Raw genomic sequence first — 21180 nt, 5'->3', positions numbered from 1 at the left:
AGACTCTCAGCATCATTCAACTGATCCTTCCGCCTGCAGGGATCAAAACGCTCCAGGAAGTTCAAAGGGAACAAGTCGGGCATGTATGAGTCTGCTTGTTAATGAGCTGCGCCTTTCACCTACTTAATGACCTGAGGGAGCGGCAAGCTCACAGGAGGCTTTTAACCAGTCACATCTACAGGGATTCAAAAGGATTTTAGCTTATTATCCTTATACATGCAAAAAAGAAAAAACAAAAAGGATCTTTATCTGTGTACCAAGCATTTATGTAAATCAGGAGCATCAGTTGCTTATGACTTAATAGCAGTGCTTTGATGAACCCATGAAGAGAAAATAAATGACAAAATGATTGTACAAACTACAGCCATGTAAATATTTATCAAAAACTAACATTTGTTTGGCCCGTGACAAGCTCTCCTGCAGTTTAGAGATCAAACCTGACTACTTGTTAAGCAAGCGCCTTCTACATCTTCAAAGTGAGTCAGCCCATAATAAAATGTTGTTCATATTAGCATTTAATGGTAAAACTAGGACAATTGAGAGTGCACACATACACAGGAATGAACAGACATACAATGATACACATAACACACAAATGCCATCTGACAGAGCCACAACTACGGTATGAGGTTGTCTTTGTGGCCCGCCTGCCTAATGAATGTGGACAAGCTCTGGATGGGGCTCCTCCTGATCCTCACCTCCTCTCAGCACGACAAGAAAAAGGAGTACAATCCCACCATCTGGCCACAGACCACCCAGCCAACCAGGGCCGACAAGCCAATGCACACCGCTTACCAATCTGACCAATCTGCTGGCACTAATTCACACAGATAAGGCCACTTTCCTGGCATTAATTAAGTGAGAGCTCTCGTTAGTCTCACCTTCACACGTTAATGAAAAGAGACAGCGTCGGGTCAATTTTGCCTTTCCATTACCACAAAGTGCTACTATTTAACAATTAGGCCTTTGATCTAAGTGGACAACCACTGGTGACAGGTCTCCAAGAATCTAGAAACAGTTTAAACCGACACCGGCACTGTGGAGCAGAGTTTTACAGGAAGACCAAATGCAGCATGAGCAACTCTTCATCCAAGATTTATAATTATAAACTGGCGTTTATCTTTCTATTTCAATCTACATTGTTCGTTCGCTGTTTTTTGTTTGTTTTCACATTAAACATGCCTTCACTTCACCATTTTTCTTTACCAGTTCAGACTTCTGTTTTTCTGTTCTGATCCTGATTTTGGCCAATTGCGATTCTCTTCTTAGTGCTATAAATCAGCTTCTTGCATTAACTGAATCAGCAATGAAAGAAAGACAGCAGAGGCTGCAGGCTGTGCGGTCTACTAAGTGTTTCCAGCCTCTGAACATTTGTAAGCCGCAACCATTGAACATGCTCAACAGGATGATGCTGTTTTAAATGTTTTTTTTCTTTTCTCACACACACACACACACACACACACACACACACACACACACACACACACACACACACACACACACACACACACACACACACACACACACACACACACACACACACACACACACACACACACACACACACACACACACACACACACACACACACACACACACACACACACACACACACACGTTCTATTTGCACATTTACTGTACATTCCATTTGCACAAGCAGTTTACATTTCAGTAAGTTTCTTTCAATTTTCAATATTTATCAACCATACCTTCAGGGACAGTATTTTGCACTGCCGTATGTGTTCAACATACAAATGAAATGAGAATAAAAAGCTCTGAATCTTTGAACCTTAGTAGGACTTCAATTGTCCAACTCCGACCACCAGCATAACTGGTGCATCGATATATCGTATCCTTTTATCATTGTGACATAAAAAAAAAAGACAATTCTTCAAACGTAAACAAACAGTGATGGTTAACTATAGTCTTCACTTTAAAAGCTTATAAACGTGGCCATATCATATTATTTTCCCAAACATCCAATTTCACTCATATGTAGAAAAACACTGCTCCTCAGAAAAGCCCGCAAAAAAGGTTGTAATTATTTCAGACAACAAAAAGACAATTACAAGGAGAAAGACTTGAAAATGAAAGTTCGCTCAAGACCATGATCTTATACGAAAATATCACTCTTACATAAGACAACCAGGCTTTCTGCAAAGGTCTTGCAACCTGGGGCTCTACACATTAAACCATGAATTCACAAAATAATTGTAGGCAAGTCAGAAAACACAGAAAACCATAATACTAGCCCATATAAACATGCCAATTAGATATGTATTGTAGAGACAACTAAACCCCTCACAGATTCAGAGTCAACATTTTAAGCAGACATACTGGTTTAAACTGGTTGCTTGTTATGAACTGCATGAACTGCTACTGTTACTGTTACGTCAAGGTGGAAAAGCAGTAATAACAACAACAGGACTGGGGTGGCCTTCAAACCAGCTCCTGAAACTGACAACACAGCTATGCAAGTGAAAGGCTACAGAGGATAGAAATAGTTTTAGCTGGCCAAAATACATGAAAACATTTTTAGCCAGTATTTTTCCTAATGTTAGAAAGAAGCAAAACTTAGGTGTCAAATATATCCAGTCACAAAAACTGCAGATATCTGTGCAAATGTATCAGTGTCTAAAAACAGCAGCAAATACATACATCTTATGAATGCTTTACAGGGAAAAAGAAAGACTGAATCTAACAATCCTAGTGGGAATTAATACATTAAAAACAAAAAAAATAAAAAAAGGCTCCCAGGTCTCCATTTCCCTCACAAAGTCTTGAGTCAACCCGTAATGACTAACAGCAATGCAGAGCCATGCCGAGCTAACCTTGAACTTGTAAAGGACTTAACACCCATTGTGCTGAATAGAGAAAAGTGACAGTGTAAGTACTCCAGTAACTTTACTATAGCCATGACAGCCAGGTCATGAAGGGCGTAGGTATATAATAGGCCAAGTGTCTTTTCATGTGCAGAATCATCTATTTGTAGCCGAGATGTCATAACATGGATCAAACCTTGTACGACATAACAGATCTCTTGGAGAGTAAGAAAGTTAAATAACAACAGTCTTTTCAGTGGCTTACTTTTTTTTGCTGCAGTCAGGTTAAAGTCACTTTTGGCTTCAAAAACATGTCAGCAAATCCAGACAAACGGACTGACCAACTGCTCTGTCTGCCAGCAGGGTGAGCCTGAATCTGTCTGCTAAGCTCAGATCAGAGAAAGTACAGTTCTGTTGAAATGGCCTTTCCCAGAGTTCCTTCATTAGAGAATGTTGGTAAATTGGATCTTTTGCACAAGAGGCAAAAATGAAAAAACGCAAGGTGTGTTTTCACAACACGATCATGGTTTCAGGGCTGAGGAGTGTGCCAACTTTTTAACTGATATCTGCAGTCTTTTTCCCAAACAAGATAATCAAATATTTATTTCAACATAAAGACACATGGACAGAAACATTTAAATGTTTCAATCAGTGCCTCCATAACAAGGTGAACTGCAGGCCTGCTCACAACTTTTCCTCATTCAATATACTGTATACTGCTAAAAAAAAAAAAAAAAAGGGGGGGACACTTAAAGAACACAATGAAACTTCAAGTCAATCACACTCCATTTGCACAGGCATGTGGAGGCCACACACACTACCGAGCCTCATTTTTACGTGTTTTAAGGACATTACATTGGCCTGTCATGTGTTTTTCCACTTTAATCTTTAATGTGACTCCAAATCTTTGATTTACATTGGTCTTTACATAGTTGAATGTGCTGACAACCAAACCACACAAAAATGATCAAAGTATTCAATAAGAATAATTCATTCAGATCTGGGATGTCTTATTTTTGTATTCCCTTTTTTGAGCAGAGTACAGTGTATAATTAAAATATATAAAATGTGTATTTGCCCTGAGGCACATTTATTTTGGCCATTCCATCAAACCCATATTATGTTTCCTCTGTGTAAATAAACCACTGCCAGAAACTGGGCACAAACTTTCTGCATGTGTGTAAAAGGAAGAGTAAAAATAAGACAGAGCACCACTGTCTGCCCACAATGCAGCGTGTAGCTGTATGGTGGCTTCTGCAAAAGACCTTTTCAGTGTTAAGGTTAAGTGCTAGTGCTGAGTTCATTAGAGACTTTAGTCAATACAGAGCTCAGATAAGTGGCTTTTGAGACCTGCTGGATGAAGCAGTCAATTGAGGCACCTCAAGATGCTTCCTCTTATGGTTTCTCATTGCTTTTGCCAAACCAACTGCATGATTATGCCCCAACCTTTTTATTGCTAAAACATATTTATTAAAGACTCATTATTGCCTCACGATGCCTCAGATGTACCGGAGACAAACAAAGATATGTTCTAACATTGGTAAAATATGAAGTGTTTACCTGGCATTCCCTGCATCCGTCCCAGGATGCTTTGGTGTTCAGGCTAAGTAAGTAAGTAAGTAAGTAAGTAAGTAAGTAAGTAAGTAAGTAAACTTTATTTGTACAGCGCCCTTCACAGACCATGGTCACAGAGCGCTTCACAATTACAATAAAAACACAGTTAAGAGATACATACAAATTTAAGATTAAAAGGCCAAGACAACACATTTACGATCATAACAGCCCCAAGACAATTAGGCAAAAGCCTGCACAAATAAAAAGGTCTTTAGTTGCCTTTTGAAGGAGTCAACAGACTCCATGGAACGCAGAGAGAGCGGAAGATCGTTCCAAAGCCTGGGAGCAACGGCCTGGAAGGATCGGTCTCCTCTGGTCCGGAAGAGAGTACGAGGAACCATGAGCAGATTCTGATCCACAGACCTCAGAGCCCGAGCTGGGGTGTAGGGCTGGGCTAAGAGGTGAATGTGGATGTTCACTTTAAAATGCATCCTGAGAAACTAGATATAAATCCATCTTAGAATATGTTCACCTTGCCTTAAAGAGCATATTGCAGGTTAGAATTTTTTCAAAAATGATACCTGACCTTATGTGAAAATGACTATGTGAGAAGTTAATGTAGGATTTAATATGTTTTACAAGACATAAGGGCACGTATTCAGAGGAAAAAGTGGCTGATTTTAGCCAAGCTCGTACAAACGCTTTTTTTTTCGAACACCGCGTCATATGACGTCACACCAGGGAGCAGTCTCCACAGCTGCCCCATCTGACTGCCCAGACCCCGTACACACGTAGCCGGGTATCTGCTAAACCGAAGATATTTTCCTACGTTTGGACCTGTCATCCACATGAAAACGCAAATAAACGAATGTTTAAAAAAACTCCGGGCAAAGTGAAGATTTTTGAAAACTCCGTTTATGTACATGCGTGTAGACAGAGACAGAGAGCAGTTCTGCGTTTTCCAACGTCACATTATGCTCCAAAACAACAACAAATCTGCTCTGAGTCTGACGTCTAACGTGCGATCCAGAACTGCAGATGATCCACCATCTGTCCTCCAAGCTATTTATTAAATAAATGGTCTCTGCTCTTGACACCGTTACACCGACGCGGAGCCTACGCCGTAGGGTACGCAGCGACGCGCAGCAGGGCTGCAGCTGGGCTGCGTCGATTAACGCAGCAGCTCCGCGGCGGACACCGGGGGGACTCCAGCTCGTTACCCGAGAATGAGGCGCCGCTCCCGGGGAGCTGCGCCGCAGAGGCGGCCCGGAGGCAGGAAGACCAGATGATCTACAGGTTTGGAATGCTTATAAATGTGGTCGAAAACGCAGATCTTCGTTTATGTGTGGAAGGTTTTTTTTTTTTTTTTTAACAACGATGTAATGTGGATACTCATTTTTTATAAACGAAGGGGGGGAAATACGGGGAAATATTCGGTTTTAAAAATACCCGGCTATTTCGGATGCTTTTAATCAGAAAAAAGAGAAGATAATAAGCCTGTTTTCTGTTTAGAAAGTACAAACGTAGACAGATTACAAGTACTCACCCGTTTTTAAGGAGTTATTTTCGGAGTTTCTTTCAGGAGCACGGAGCAGGAGTGCTGCAGTGAATAAAGGCGTATTTATGGTTCCGCGTAAAATCGACGGCGTAGCCTATGGTGTAGGGTACGCGGCGCACGCAGCGTTCTGTGCGTCGCCGCGTAACCTACGCCGTAGCGTCTGCGTTGGTGTAACGCGAACCCATAAATCAGCCTGTTAAAAAGCGAGTTTCAGCTGTCAATCAAAAGAACGTGGGGGCCCTAACGGGTTCGTAATTATAAGGCTGTGGCCTGTCATATTGGTGTGAATACACATTCACAACCTCTTCAGTGTCACAACTAACATTAAGATCCATTATTTTTCCTATTGTTGAATTCACCGCGCTCCCTGATGTCACGTCACTTCCGGTTCAACTTTTTCAGATGGGGAAGTAAAATACTCTCACAAAAACAACTCCGGAGGTCACTGTAGTATATATTTATGCGTATTTCAATGAAAATTCAGTTCCTACATTATTTTCCTACACATTGATTCACAGGGGTCTCCAACCTGCAATATGCTCTTTAAGTTGGCCACTTCTCATCTGAACTCTAAAAACCCATTTAATGCAAGGTGTGAACAGAGCGTCTGAGCCTGACAAGTATTGGTAACCTCTCTGCAATGCAGATGCTGGATTTGAAAAAAAAAATCCTATTTGCTTGAAAAGCATTGAAACTGCAGCTCCGACTGTAACTAGTGATACCTGGAAAAATTTCATAAGATAAGATACAGCCAAATAAAATAAATCAATCAATCAATCAAAACTGATATTTGACATACGGTAACTATCCACTGATCAGTTCAGTTCAAATAGATCTGTATCTATACAGAGTTCATTCACAACAGACCACAGTTAGGGGCAAGGCCAAGCTGCCGCGCATTATCCACTCTGCTGAGAAGGTGAGCAGCTGCAACCTCCCTATCGCTCCAGGAGCTGTACATCTCTAGGACACAGAGACATGCAGCCAGGATTGCAGCCCACCCCTGGACAAAAACCTTTCAGAGCATCCACAAGATGCTCCTTTCCATTAGGACCAGGACCTTCCACCACAAGAAGGGTTTCTTCCCCACTGCACTCAGCTTGCTGAACGCTGCCCCAACCCCCACCCGCCATTTGCAACAGTTTTCATAGTAGCATTATAAGGTTAAAATTGACCCCAGGCAGCTACCTTCTTACGTGCAGCTCAATTCTCCGTGATTAAATTAAATGTAGAATAACAGATTCCAGTCCTTAAAACTTGGTCATTTTCAGCAAATCCTCCCACAATCCACAGCCGTGTTCATGCAGTATTTCATGAAATTAATGAATGAACAAAACAGATGGACATTTTATTTGGGTCATATAAGATGAGGTATAAAGCTATATAAAGCTATAGATTTAACCGCAGAACTGTACTGTGATTGATCACATAAATCGGACATCTTGCACACTTTTAACATTGACTGTGAGTTATGCATTGGTAGAGTTGTCCAGAGCTGAAAGTAAACTAAGTTTGAAAAATAAATCAACTAATTCATTAGAAACTAGATTTATTTGACATCTTGTGGTGTTATATCCGAGTAGATTTATGGTACAGCTCTGACTGGTTAATCCACAGAGAAACCTCCTTAGGTAAGTTTTTAAAGTATTTTTAAAAACAGAAGAAAAGTATTTCATTTTGATAAATGTTGGGACTGCTTTGCTTTGCAAGTCATACTTACAAGAACTGTAATTCTTTTTTTCTTTGCGTTTGTTTTTTTTTTTTAATTACAGCATGATTTATTTTACCCATCCCTGATAAAATGAATAGGATATCTTTTGAACATTTCAAATAAACTATGGATTGAAATGTAGAAAAGTTAAGCACTTTAGCAGACACACATCTACAGAACTGCCTTTCATTGGAGCACAAAGGCTGGAGTCTTGAGGAATGTTCTCCAACTTTGAGGAACAAAAGCGGCAGGCCGGCATCACGGACTCACTGAGAGTCAGCAGTGCAAAAGAATGCAGAGAACCATTAGTTGATTTGCATAAAAATGTCTCCGTCCCATGAGTATTTTCACACAGGAAATCTCAAACTGAACCCCCACTGGGGGCAATGATGCATCTAAATGAGATGGCGGACTTCATACCACCATGTGGCAGCTGTGGCTGTGGTGTAATGTTGTTGCAGCCTTACAGATACTTACTCATCTGTCGATCTCCGTAGCTGATGGCCTCAGCGAGGGGGCTCCATCCCTGAGCATTTTTCACCTTTACTGGTGCATTGTGGGCCAGCAGCAAATGGGCACACTCTGGAAGAAAGACATCCGGTTAATCTAGAGTACACACTCAATGCACTATAGGACAAAGCAGAGAACATTCACACTTCTTTTCTGACTCTTCACTTCATTTGCTAGTGTTATTTACATATTAAATAGTTTTGTGTTTAATTTAATCTTCAACAGAAAAGACGAGATCCACATTAATTCAAAACTTATGCAACAACTTTGCACTGTGCTCCAGTGCAGGTGCTGGAAGATCCATACCATGTATCAGACCTCACATGATGAAGAGGCATTTTCTGTGGCATCAAATCAATGATTTAACAATGAGCCTGGTTTTACAGAGGCACAGAGATGAGAAAGATAAGACAGCTGACCCATTTACCAATGAGCCATATGGGGTGTACAGCATCCTTGTTTAAAATGTATTTATTTATCTATTTATTTTGGATATTACTATAAAATCTGAACAGATTCTGAGGAATTAAAGCTTTAAACTCTCAAGAGACATTCCTTGGTACTGTGTAAAGTCACTCTGAAATTCCCCAAACTGGAAAATAGCCAAATCCCTCCATCCCTTTTCTGTGGCGAGCTCGACACTAAGTGCAGCACAAAAATCCCTCCAGTCTCCGGGCATCTTGTCAAACAGACTATAGCCAGCCAAAAATGAAGCCTGTTGTTCCAGCTCAGCTGCCAGTTTTGTTGTGACATCATTAATTATAATGCTGGCATCTGTACAGCTCTGTCTCAGCACCAGGCTGGAACAGTCAGGCTCCTGTGAGCTGCACTTCGCACAAATGCATAGCAGAGGCTCAAAGGTCTGCTGATGGGTGGATATGAAGGTCTTTGAGCTGATAAGGCAGGACCTTATTTTGTAGCTGTTTAACCAGCTTTTTCAGTGACCATTTGGGCCGGTGACAGCCAACACAGATGCTCATGGAACAGCTCATATCTCATGAGAAGCTCCTGAGGTAGCTTTATAAGTTTTGAAAAAAGATGTTAAACAGACTCATTATTCTGCTCGCAACAGCATAAAGACAGTGGATAAAAACCCCAAAAACCTAGTGTTTTCATGAGCCAATCTGAATAAGTTCTGCCTTTTGAGGGTAGCATGTTATCACAATAACCCATCAACCATCGACACTCATGATTTATTAATGAAAACACGACCAGGTCTCATACATTCTTAATGAGAAAGGTTCAAAATGTGTTCCCCTTTCTCCCAACTGAATCTATTATAGATACACCAAAGAAGGGAATGGCTATTCGAATGACAGGAAAATAAAAAAGGCATGTTGTGACAACAGCCAAAGCAGTTGTGCTACATTCCCTTTAATTAAAAGCATTTAACAGTAACGCAATAGCTATAATATACGTCTGACTTCAAGGTGGGGCCACGGCAAATAATAGCAAAGGACATCAATATGAAAAAAAGACTGCAATGGGAAGTGAACATGTTAAATTCAGCAATCCAGATTTGTTTCTAAGTTAAGTTCTAAGCACCATCTTCAAACTGGAATATTTAGAAAACATCTTCTAATGTTGCTCATATAGCATGGCTTCTTTGATTGAATACAGAGGCTGTGTTGGAAGAAAAAAAGGAATGCTGCAGCAGAATGCATCACCAACAACTCCATGTCAGCAAACTTCTGTGTTAATGCATTCGACCAACTAGTGACGGCACCCGGGGTTGGGGCAGCTGATAAGAGAGAATGCAGAGGAAATGCAGGCAAACAAATGTGCAAATGTTTGCTAGCTTCTGAGGGAGGCCTTGCATCCCCCTAGGCCTTCGACCTCTACATCACTGTGCTAAATCCGATGATTGTGTAATAATAATAACATTTAGCAAATATACAGAACAAAGGAAAGAGCAGCAAAGCATTGTGTCCTGAACTGAACACCTGTTACCTCCTGGCCTGGATTTAGGTTTTTTTTTGTTTTTTTCTTTAAAAAAAAAGGACTTAGTCTAGCTTTTCAGGTGAACTGAATGTTTTAAGTTCACTCATGGTGACACACTGATGGGGGAGTTTAATTTTCTCCCCATTTTGAATTGCTTGCCTTTTGAAACAATACCAGCAATGATCTCATTTCAGGATGGACTGAGTTGCTCTCCCTGTGCAGCTCATGACAGTTTAAATCACAGGGAAATCATACAGGCTTCTGTATAGCTGTGATGTGATAGAACGTTGATTCAATACCTGCAGCTACCCCAGAAGCAACAGAATCGGGTTACATTTTAACTTCTAGGCAAATCTTTTTTTTGTTGGAATCAATAAATCCCAGGTACCAGGACACCTTGACACTTAATCAAGTAATTAAACGTCGCTGGTTCTTTTATCTCAGACAAGGTATTTTAAGTTGTTCTCTACTCTTAATCAAGTAAGTTTTAACTTACTTCAAGTAAGTTTTAACTTACTTGACCGAGTTACAAGTATGAATAAAAGTATTGAGAAACATTAATAAAACAAAATTGCATAGAACATGTGGAAAACCGATTAAGAGTGATCATAATTCATATCAATGCAACTTTCATGCAATACATAAGATGCTATTGTTCGTATGTGTTAGCTTGTTTATTTCTCTCTCTACTTTTTCAACAACTGAAGATCATTAATCTAAACTAAACAGCTAGGATAGGATAAATTTACTTGTAGCATTTAGCCATCCGAGAGCCATTAGCCATGATTTGCGATCCAATTCAGTCCAATTAAAAGTGCTGGTTGCTGGGTTGATCTCATGTGCATCAGCAGTATGGAGTGTTTGCTCAAGTCATACACAACTGTCACCATCAATTTGAAGAAATAAATCCCTAAAAATAATGCTAGAGTTTGTGCATATACCAAAAAAATTGAGCTTTGGGCAAGAATAGCTAGATAATTGATTTTTCAAAATGGCGTTTTTTTTCTTCCTTTTTTGCCATTGATGACACACTTGGCAACCTGATCAGACAGCATAAGGACATGGCAGGAGCCGGTCTTGCACCTCACACTAATACATCAGCCACCAGGTCTGCATTATGCCGGGCCTTGGTTGTTATAAAACCGGCACCTCTTTCACTTTTACAACAGATTTTCCACCAGTATGACTGTTCAGTGTTTTCAGACTACTCATATGCATAACTGTCATAGCTGCTCTTGTAAATAAGAAAAGGAAAACATGTGCACACAAAGACATACACAAAGAGCGCTCTGTCCTCTGCATCCCAATAGGGCCACACCCAGACTGATCTCATACTGTAGCCTTCAGCCTGTCTCGCCTGAGCATCCCCAGAGGACTGAGCAACCCAGGCAAGATACAGGCAACCTCATTAGCAAAATCAATGCTACAATCTGCCACACTTTATCATTCCTCTGCCTGAATCACCAATGGGTAATGGCAAGGGCCTCGTGCCTGTGACAGGAATTGACGTTTGTGAATGTGAAATCAATTGAAACCCATGCTTCAGTGACAAACGGTAAACAAATGGAAATGTGCACTACAAGTATCTACATGCCTGAATTGTGCAACAAAAGCCTGCTCCAAACAAGAAATGTGCATTAATTTTTCAAACCCGCATTGTGAAGTCCCCGAAAACCACTGTAGGCATCAAATCACAAAGGAGCACTCACTTAATGTTTTATGCACGGTCCATAGCAAATCAGCAAAAAAAAAAAAAAAAGTCTACAGATATTAATACATCATAACAAATTCAAGATAAAGTTAATGTTGTTCAAGGTTTTCAAACATAAACACAACATTCCTCATCTTTTTTTTTTTTAAATATTTATTCCTTTTGGAAAATGTGCAGAGTTGCAGAATCTGTGTGAAACATGTACTTGTGTCGATTTGTTTTCAGCAAACTCAGCACAAGAGTTGCTGGCAAAGAAATTAATAGTGCCAGACTTGGCGTATATTATGTAATAATAATGTAATAATAATAATGGGCCAGCAGTGTAACGTCATTCAACAAAAACAAGGGAGACTTAAAAGGAACATCCTGGAGTTAAACAATCTTAGGAGCATTGAGCTAATGGTTTATACACGTCTTTAGCGCAGTGCAAAATAACTTATTTAAAAGTGTGTAAACTTTCATTAGGGACTAAAAAGATGTTACAGTAACTGAAGCAGTTTTGAGTGAAAATTAAATATATGTTTGCAGCAAAATGGTAGTTAGTGCAGGGGCAAGTGATCTATACCAACATTAATTGCTATTTTATGACCTCTGACAAGAAAGCAAAAATATCATTCCACTTAAGTTATAGCTTTGATATGGTCCTACAGATACATCAAAGTGATTTTAACTTCTGCCATCTTGACATATGCTTTTAGACGTCAACAAAAAGGAGAAGAGCTCCTAGTTCTGCTTCCAACGGTTATTATGTCATAAACATATCAGTACCGATCCAGTTCTATGGAGGATCATGAACACTTCCCTATTTCCCATCTGTTGACAGATTGCATTAGTAGTTCAGTTGTATGGACCTTGTAAAAATTGATTAACTACACCTATTTATTCATGCAAGGGGGCTTGTGTGCCAATCGGTGACAAATGTACGGTGGTGCTGAGCTAGAAAAATGGCCAAACAAAGCCAGGAGACTGAACTAAGTCCCAAATAATCAAATAGAAACACAAGCATAACTCACACATGGCTACAGAGAGATTAATATACAAAGCAACAGATACAGGCAGTCAGACAGAGACACAAATATACCATGCGCCAGTGACTGGTTCAACACTGCTCACCTTTGTTTCCCATCATAACGGCCAGATGTAATGGTGTGTTTCCTGAAAAAGAGAACAAACCAAATTTGTATAGTCCCTTTGATAATAACAGCAAAGAGACTACAAACTGTGACGAGCCGTTTGCCTTCAGGACTGTCACAGTTACAGTGAATTAGACATTCAAACTAAAAGGCAGAATGCACTAAATTTCAAATGATATGGTTATGTATGCCCATTGTGCGCTCTGCTCCCATGACAAGCTATTTCACTAGCTGTTAACCAACTGCAACAGAAAATAATCTGCAAAACTGGAAATGCACTTGTCAAAATGACATTTTTCAGGAGTGTAAAGGGGCTCAGGTTTTATTGCAGGTTGTAAAATGAGCCTCATAAGCACTTGAGCATCCTTTGAGAAGAAGCCAAACTGCCCAGTCAGCTCCTTCAGGCTTCTTCTGCAGGAGACAGGAGCTGGAAAGCAGCAAAGAGTGCCTGCACATTACAAGCCCTGATATGGGTAAAATACATGCTGAGCAAAGATGGTAGAGGAAGAAATAGGTGCAAGCAATACACAAAACATACTGTAGCTCAGCATTAAAATAGAACAATTACCCACTTAAAACAAATTATTTGGAACCATTCACCACATAATAAAAGTAAGTTGCACTTCTGCTCCATCAGGAGTTGATGTAGATATGGGGGTTAACATTTAAGAAGCCATTGGCCCAACCCAACTTAATACAGTATGGGAAATTATTTGATTACCACAGATTGAAGTTCCACAACAACAATCTGTGTGACATCCTGCCATATTATGCCATGCCAGGGCTTTAAAGAAGACCACATTCTAGTACACAACAGACTAACAACTGTCCTGACATGTGGGTGAGAACAAAATCACTTTGTAGTTTTGTCACTCTGGGGGTAATTTATTTAGAAATTGTATTTGTACATAAGCAGACCCTGAAAGTTACCATCACTTTGGGATTTCCAAAGTTTCACACAGGATATCCTAATATATCAGCTATAACCGGGGAGCAGTGAATCATCGTTTACTCAAGATGACCTGTCTTACAGGAATTCTGTGAACATTACTAATAGTTTGCTCATGTCACTCCTTTAGGGTGTAAGACTGGCTCTGATGGGACATGTCTAACACCTCTGACTTGAATATAATGGGTTGGAAGCAGGTGTGGTTGAATAAAAACTATCCTTCAATTCTTCAAATACACGAGTTATCCAGGCCGTTCAGGGAGAAGCCTCGCCTACTTCCAATGCTGATGGAGACTGATGGCCTACACTGCAAAAACTCAAAATCTTAACAAGAATATTTGTCTTATTTCTAGTTAAAATGTCTCATTTTTAGTAAAAAAAAAAAATCTCATTACACTTAAAACAATACTCATCACTGGAAAAAACAACAGATTTCACCTGTTTCAAGTAGATTTTCACTTAAAATTTTTAATTTTAAAATTTTCACTGGTTTCTGCTTATCTATAAATCTATCCTCGGCATTACTCCTCCCTACCTCTCCTCTCTTCTGCACCTCTCACAAATGACCGCACTCTAAGGTCCAGTGCCTTCATCAATCTCTCCATCCCGAGAGTCCGCACCACCTTTGGGAGCAATGCCTTCCGGTTCGCTGCAGCCTCTGATTGGAACACCCTACAAAAAACCCTTAAACTTTCTGTTCTCACTTCCATCTCCACCTTCAAACTACATCTTTTATTAAGTACAACCGACTCCTGCACTTGCCTTTAGTCCTCCTTCAGGCATACTGACTGTTTTACTGATTAATTGTTTTTTTTTTGTATTGTGTTTTAATGTCTTTTTGTGTATTTATATAACTTTGTTTTTTCATCTTAGCTCCCTCCCCTTACCCCCCTAGGCTGCACTTGTAAATAAGAAATTTGTTCTTAATTTGCTTGCCTGGTTAAATAAAGGTTAAATAAAATAAAAAAAATAAAATAAGTAGAAAAATCTGCCAGTGGAACAAGATTTTTTTTGCTTGTAATGAGAAGATAAATCTTGTCCCACTGGCAGATTTTTCTACTTATTTCAAGAGAAAATTTACTTGAAAATTGTCAAATAAGTTATGTTTCTGGTAATGACTCTTGTTTTAAGTGTAATGAGATTTTCTGACTAAAAATTAGACATTTTAACTAAAAATAAGACAAATATTCCTGATTTTTTGCAGTGTATTAGCAAAAAACTAAGCTTCAGTGGAGCCTGAAATTTGCAGATACCAATGTTTCTTGTATGCTTCCTCCCTGCAGGGCTGATGTGATAATAAGCAGCTGTTAAACTCACCATGGACGTCAAAATCTTAACAAGAATATTTGTCTTATTTCTAGTTAAAATGTCCCATTTTTAGTATTACACTTAAAACAAGACTTATCACTGGAAAAAACAACAATTTTCACCTGTTTCAAGTAGATTTTCACTTAAAATAAGTAGAAACATCTGCCAGTGGAACAAGATTTTTCTGCTTGTAATGAAAAGATAAATCTTGTCCCACTGGCAGATTTTTCTACTTATTTCAAGTGAAAATTTACTTGAAACAGGTGAAAATTGTCAAATAAGTTATTTTTCTGGTAATGACTCTTGTTTAAAGCGTAATGAGATTTTCTTACTAAAAATCAGACATTTTAACTAGAAATAAGACAAATATTCCTGGTTTTTGCAGTGTATTAGCGAAAAACTAAGCTTCAGTGGGGCCTGAAATTGGCAGATACCAATGTTTTTTGCATGCTCCCTCCCTGCAGGGCTGATGTGATAATAAGCAGCTGTTAAACTCACCATGGACGTCTTTCTGGGCGATATTCTGCGTCCGTATGAGAGAAGACAGCCGTCGGACGTCACCTTTAAAAACACATTCGTGCACGGGGAAGTCATGATGTCCCACACGGATAATGGGGTTCTTGTTGTTGTCGTCGACCAGCTCCGGTGTTGCTGTGGTGTTGGCGTTGATGTGAGACTGCTGCTGGCTCTGTAGCTGCTGCTGGGCGGACGGAGACTTGACTAACTTGTGGTTGCTGAAGATCTTACTCGCCCTGCTCCTGTTGTTGCTCGCCCTGGGAGCCGTGAACGTCCCGGTGGCCGCCTCCTCGTCCGGCTCCAGTAAATCCTCCTCCTTGCTCGGCCTGTGGTCCTTGTTGCGCAGGGAGCGGATCTTCTCGCCGGTCATTTTGTGGCCGGTGTGAGCCGAGGGTGTCGCCGCTGCCGAGGAGCCTCCGGGCGGACTGCTGCCACTCGCCTGCTGGAGGTCTCCGCAGAAATGCTGGGGAAATCCTGCAACATTTAATTCTACAGTACAAATACTCACTGGACACGCAAAAAAAACGTTATTTTGTTCAAAATAAACAAGTAGCGGGCTCCAGTTGACCCCCGTTTATTGTGAAAACAAAGTATTCACTTCCACTCCTACCGTCCTTAACTGCAGTTGCTGTACAACATAAAGCCTGAATTATGGTTCTGCGTTAAATCGACGCGCACCGTACGGTGTAGGCTCTGCGTTGGTGTAACGCGGAACCATAAATCAGCCTTAAGCAGCTACAGTTCAAGTCTCGCCGAATAGCTTCCGCCTCGTAGAATCGCGAGAGTTGAAGAAAGGTTACTACCGGTCATTGAAACAGCTGGGTTTTTTTTTGTTGTTGTTGTGTTTCAACCCCAGTAAAATCCAACCCTCAGACGAGTGAAATAGCAGGGTTTCAAATACATATTTATTAGACTAAATTTAAAAATCAATTAATATATTTGTTTACTTTTGGATGTTTATTTCACAGCTAGTAAGGGCAAATACTCATGGAACCGCTGTCTGTCTGCTTAAAAATATTGAAACCAATAGTAATAGTAATTAGGAGATTATTTTTGAAAATAATACCAATGAAGACTGTGCAATGTTGCTTTTTAGAAAACCCAGTATATGATCACTTACTATTGGCAGTGGTGGACAGTAAAGGAGTAAATTTACTTGAGTACTGTACTTAAGTACATATCCAGAGGATTTGTACTTTACTTGAGTATTAGATTTATTTGGTACTTATTACTCTTACTTGAATACATTTCCAAGACAAATATCTTTACTTTTACTGTAAATTTCTAGGAAGGCTGAAAAGTACTAGTTACTTTCAGGTCTGCTCTTTTTTCTTCTTCCCTAAAATCCTTTTGGACACAAGCTGTTTTTGTCAAAGGAGGAGACCTATCACAGTGCACGCTCTCCACTGGGATGTACGTAAAGCAGAAATACGTCAAGCCTCCTCAAAATGATACCGCCAAAGTAGCCTGCGTTTGTCAAGACAGAGCCGCAACAAGTCAAGACATAGCCGCAACAATGGCTACGCCTGCGTCAGGAGAAGAAAGACAATCCGCTGAGTCGTCTGAGTCTGATACTGAGCCGGACTCGGAGCAGGGACTTTCACAAAATCCTTGGCCGTATCTTAACTCAATGTTTGAGTTCGACCGAGTAAAAAACGAGGGCACAGACAAACCACAGACATTTATTTTCAAATGTTTATTGTGTCTGCCGAAGCAGAACTACCTCTCTGCTTTCAACAACTCAACATCGAATTCTCAGAAACAAGAGTTAAAAGATCCTTAAATTCATTTTGAAAAAATATAGTAATTTACTGATGTGGAAAATAAGAAATTTACTCTTACTCTTACTCTTACTTTTACTTAAAGTAAATTTAAAAGCATTTACTTTTGGATACTTAAGTACCTTTAAAAGCAAGTACTTTTCTACTCTTACTCGAGTAATATTTTGACTGAGCTACTTTTACTTGTAACGGAGTAAATTTTGACCAGTAGTATTTGTACTCTTACTCAAGTACTGGGGTCGAGTACTCTGTCCACCTCTGGTTTCAACCCCAGTAAAATCCAACCCTCAGACGAGTGAATTAGCAGGGTTTCAAATACATATTTATTAGACTAAATTTAAAAATCAATTCATATATTTGTTTATTTTTGGATGTTTATTTCACAGCTAGTGGGTTGACGTAAGGGCAAATACTCATGGAACCGCTGTCTGTCTGCTTAAAAATATTGAAACTAATAGTAATAAGGAGATTATTTTTGCAAATAATACCAACGAAGACTGTGCAATGTTGCTTTTTAGAAAACCCAGTATATGATCACTTACTATTGGTAACCTTAAATGAGACCTTATTACTATTTTCTGTCTTTTTGGCAGCCTAGTATCTAATCTAAAAATGGTTTGTGAATCACCTACTATACTATAAATGGGTTGCCTTTCAATGATTATATAGTAGGTGATTCACAAATGGTTTTTAGATAACAGGTTAGATACTAGGCTGCCAAAAAGATAGAAAATAGTAATAAGGTCTCATTTAAGGTTACCAGTAGTAAGTGATCATATACTGGGTTTTCTAAAAAGCAACACTGCACAGTCTTCTTTGGTTTTATTTGCATTTACATCCGCCCATCTTTTTTCAATAATTAGGAGATTGTTTTTGGTAAAACATTTTATTCTGCCCAACTAAAAATTTGAAACAAGCAGTATGTTTCCAAACGAACGCTCAGAGGGGACCGAGCCTTCTCTGTTGCTGCCCCCAAGTTGTGGAACATTTTACCTCTGCACATCAGACAGGCCTCCTCACTGTCTGCTTTTAAAACTGACCTCAAAACCCATTTTTACGCATTGGCTTTTAACCCAGTATGAGACCTCGCTCTGTTTTTAGTGGTTTTATGTAATTTTATTTGTTTATTTAATTGTTTTTATTGTCTTTTATTGTTGATTGTGTGTCCTCTCATGTACAGCACTTTGTTATAGCTGTGGTTATTTTAAAGTGCTTTATAAATAAAGTTGAGTTGAGTTGAGTTAATGTTTGACAGTAAATCATGGGGCTAAAAAGCTGCAAAGCAAACTTGGAAAGATGGTGATGAATACTTATCAACAAAGTAACATTGTTTCTTAAATACTTTCATTTGCAAACAACATAACGATGACTCAAACCCAGCCATGTTAACAGATTAAGATAACCCATTTTATGCCAAACGTTTGTGTCATGCTCCTTAGATATAATGTCTGGTGTCCTGCGGTCATTCAAGTGCTCTGCACTGTAATTTTGTGAAACAGTGTGAACAGTCTGGATTGGACTATTGATTTTTGAATGTATATATACATAGAAAGCATGCTTCATATAGACTCGCTTTCCTTTTCCTTTGTTGTAGTTAGACATTAAACAACATACGTTATCACAGTTATTGTGTATTTTCTGGTAGGACAGTAAAAAAATAAAATAATAATAAACACATTGTTTCCAGCTTCAACTCAGTACCATGGTTGGATTCAAATCTGTAAATCCAGAAAGATGTGTATCGAAGATGTAAAACAGGAAAAGGAAATAAGTTTTGATTTACATATTGATTTTAAAAAGAAAGCAGCATTACTGGCTACAAATGTCTCAAACTTTCGAGAAATCATTTAGGTCTTTAATGTCCTCCTTTTTGATTGCCATTAAAACCTTCATGAGTCGCCTACTCTAAAACTGCTGAAAAGCTCTTACTATAAATCGTAAATCTATGATCCTCTTATGATCTTATAACCCTTTATCTGACTGAATTCATACTAATTCAGTCACCGTGCTTTGACAAAACCTGCCTTTGACAAACACTGAAAACGCAGTGCAGGCACGTTTCACATTGAAATGAGCAAATGTGACTGTTGCTGTCGTAGATAAGACTGTTGCAGAGCGCGTCCTCCCTCTGTGTTTCATAAGTGGAAATACATGCAGCTTGTGCCATGAGGACAATTGAATACACCTTTCAAAAGTAAAGTAGCCTAACTACTTTGGTAACATTTAAAAACATTTTTTAACTTATTGATGAAAAAATATCTAACAATTTTCATGTTACGTCACCGTTATGCTGCCGGGTGTTCTGTCAATCCTTGCTACCTGTCGAGAAATGCTACTTTGTGGTTCTGCGCATGCGCACAGTCGATTTTCAAAGTTTGCATCATTTCTTGCACGATGTAAAATTGATAATATGGGATGTTGAGTATTTGATCCTTCAAAATACACTACCCATGACACGAATTGCATTACACTCTGTGAACATTATACGTTAAAGAGAGAAAAAAAACAATTATATCGCTTTATTTGATATTCATTCAGTCATTCACCTTTATTTAACCAGGCAGGTCATAAATAACACATTCTTATTTACAATAACGGCCTTGCAAGCCACAAGGACCACTTGGGGGGGAAATAAGTGGTTTAAGGAGTAAAACAAGTAAAATTGTAGCTCTACAAAAGGTAGAAAACCATTAGGTAACATTTTTTGGCAAAGCAGCAGAAATTGGCAGGACACCGTAATGGGCTTTGATTGAAATGTATAGCTGGATTATATTCATTTTAACTGAACGTACTTTGGTGGAAATCTGACTACCAACTTACTTAATCATAACGTGGCCATTCCTTTTTCTTTCTTTTCATTTCATGGTAGTCATAATCAGTACTCGAGTTGAGGGGGGATGGCATCGTCCTGAAATAAAAACGGTCAAAATCATCCCCCCTGTAAAACTGCCATCCCCCCTTTCCATCCCTTATGTCATTTCACCAATGAATGTGGTTTTACTGCTATTTCAACATTTAGAGTCATCACCAGAAAAATAACACCAGAAAAATAACTTATTTGACAATTTTCACTTGTTTCAAATACATTTTCACTTGAAATAAGTAGAAAAATCTGCCAGTGGGACAACAAGATTTATCTTCTTATTACAAGCAAAAAAATCTTGTTCCACTGGCAGATTTTCTACTTATTTCAAGTGAAAATCTACTTGAAACAGGTGAAAATTGTTGTTTTTTTCCAGTGACAAGTCTTGTTTTAAGTGTAATGAGATTTTTTTTTACTAAAATGAGACATTTTAACTAGAAATAGGACAAATATTCTTGTTAAAGATTTTGAGTTTTTGCAGTGATCCATTTTACTTATCCTGTGAAGGACAGAGTCATATTGATAAGTTCAGAAAACTGTTTTTTATTGTTGTGTTTTGATGTATTTGATGTAAGCCTAGTGGATATTTAAAGCTTACAGAAGGCTGCATTTAACTGCTGCTATGTCATTCCTGCAGTATTTCTGCAGGTGTTTTGGTCAGTGCTAATATTTGTAATATATTATATTATTTGTAATCAGCACAAATTATCTGTCCAAATGATAAAATCCACCATCCCCCCTGATTTTATTTTACAACTCGAGTACTGGTCATAATGACTCAAACAACTAAAATGTTGCGTCATGGCTGCAGATATAGGATGTA

General features: G+C 39.0%; 1 protein-coding gene across 1 annotated transcript in view; it reads right to left on the bottom strand.

Moving 5' to 3' along the window:
- LOC133458493 (ankyrin repeat domain-containing protein 13C-like) overlaps nucleotides 1–16356 on the bottom strand; it is a 31567-nt gene extending 15211 nt beyond the window's left edge. The window contains exons 1-3 of the mRNA XM_061738440.1: nucleotides 15696–16356; nucleotides 12921–12962; nucleotides 8123–8227 (exon numbers count right to left, since the gene is read on the bottom strand). Coding sequence (XP_061594424.1) covers nucleotides 8123–8227; nucleotides 12921–12962; nucleotides 15696–16083 — 535 coding nt within the window. The 5' untranslated portion in view covers nucleotides 16084–16356. The remainder of the gene's footprint in view (nucleotides 1–8122; nucleotides 8228–12920; nucleotides 12963–15695) is intronic.
- Nucleotides 16357–21180: the final 4824 nt, after the last annotated feature.

The sequence above is a fragment of the Cololabis saira genome, chromosome 13 (genome assembly GCF_033807715.1).
Source record: "Cololabis saira isolate AMF1-May2022 chromosome 13, fColSai1.1, whole genome shotgun sequence".
NCBI lineage: Eukaryota > Metazoa > Chordata > Actinopteri > Beloniformes > Belonidae > Cololabis > Cololabis saira.
The sequence above is the reverse complement of the archived record's forward strand: the minus strand, read 5'-3'. Positions and strand labels throughout refer to the sequence as shown.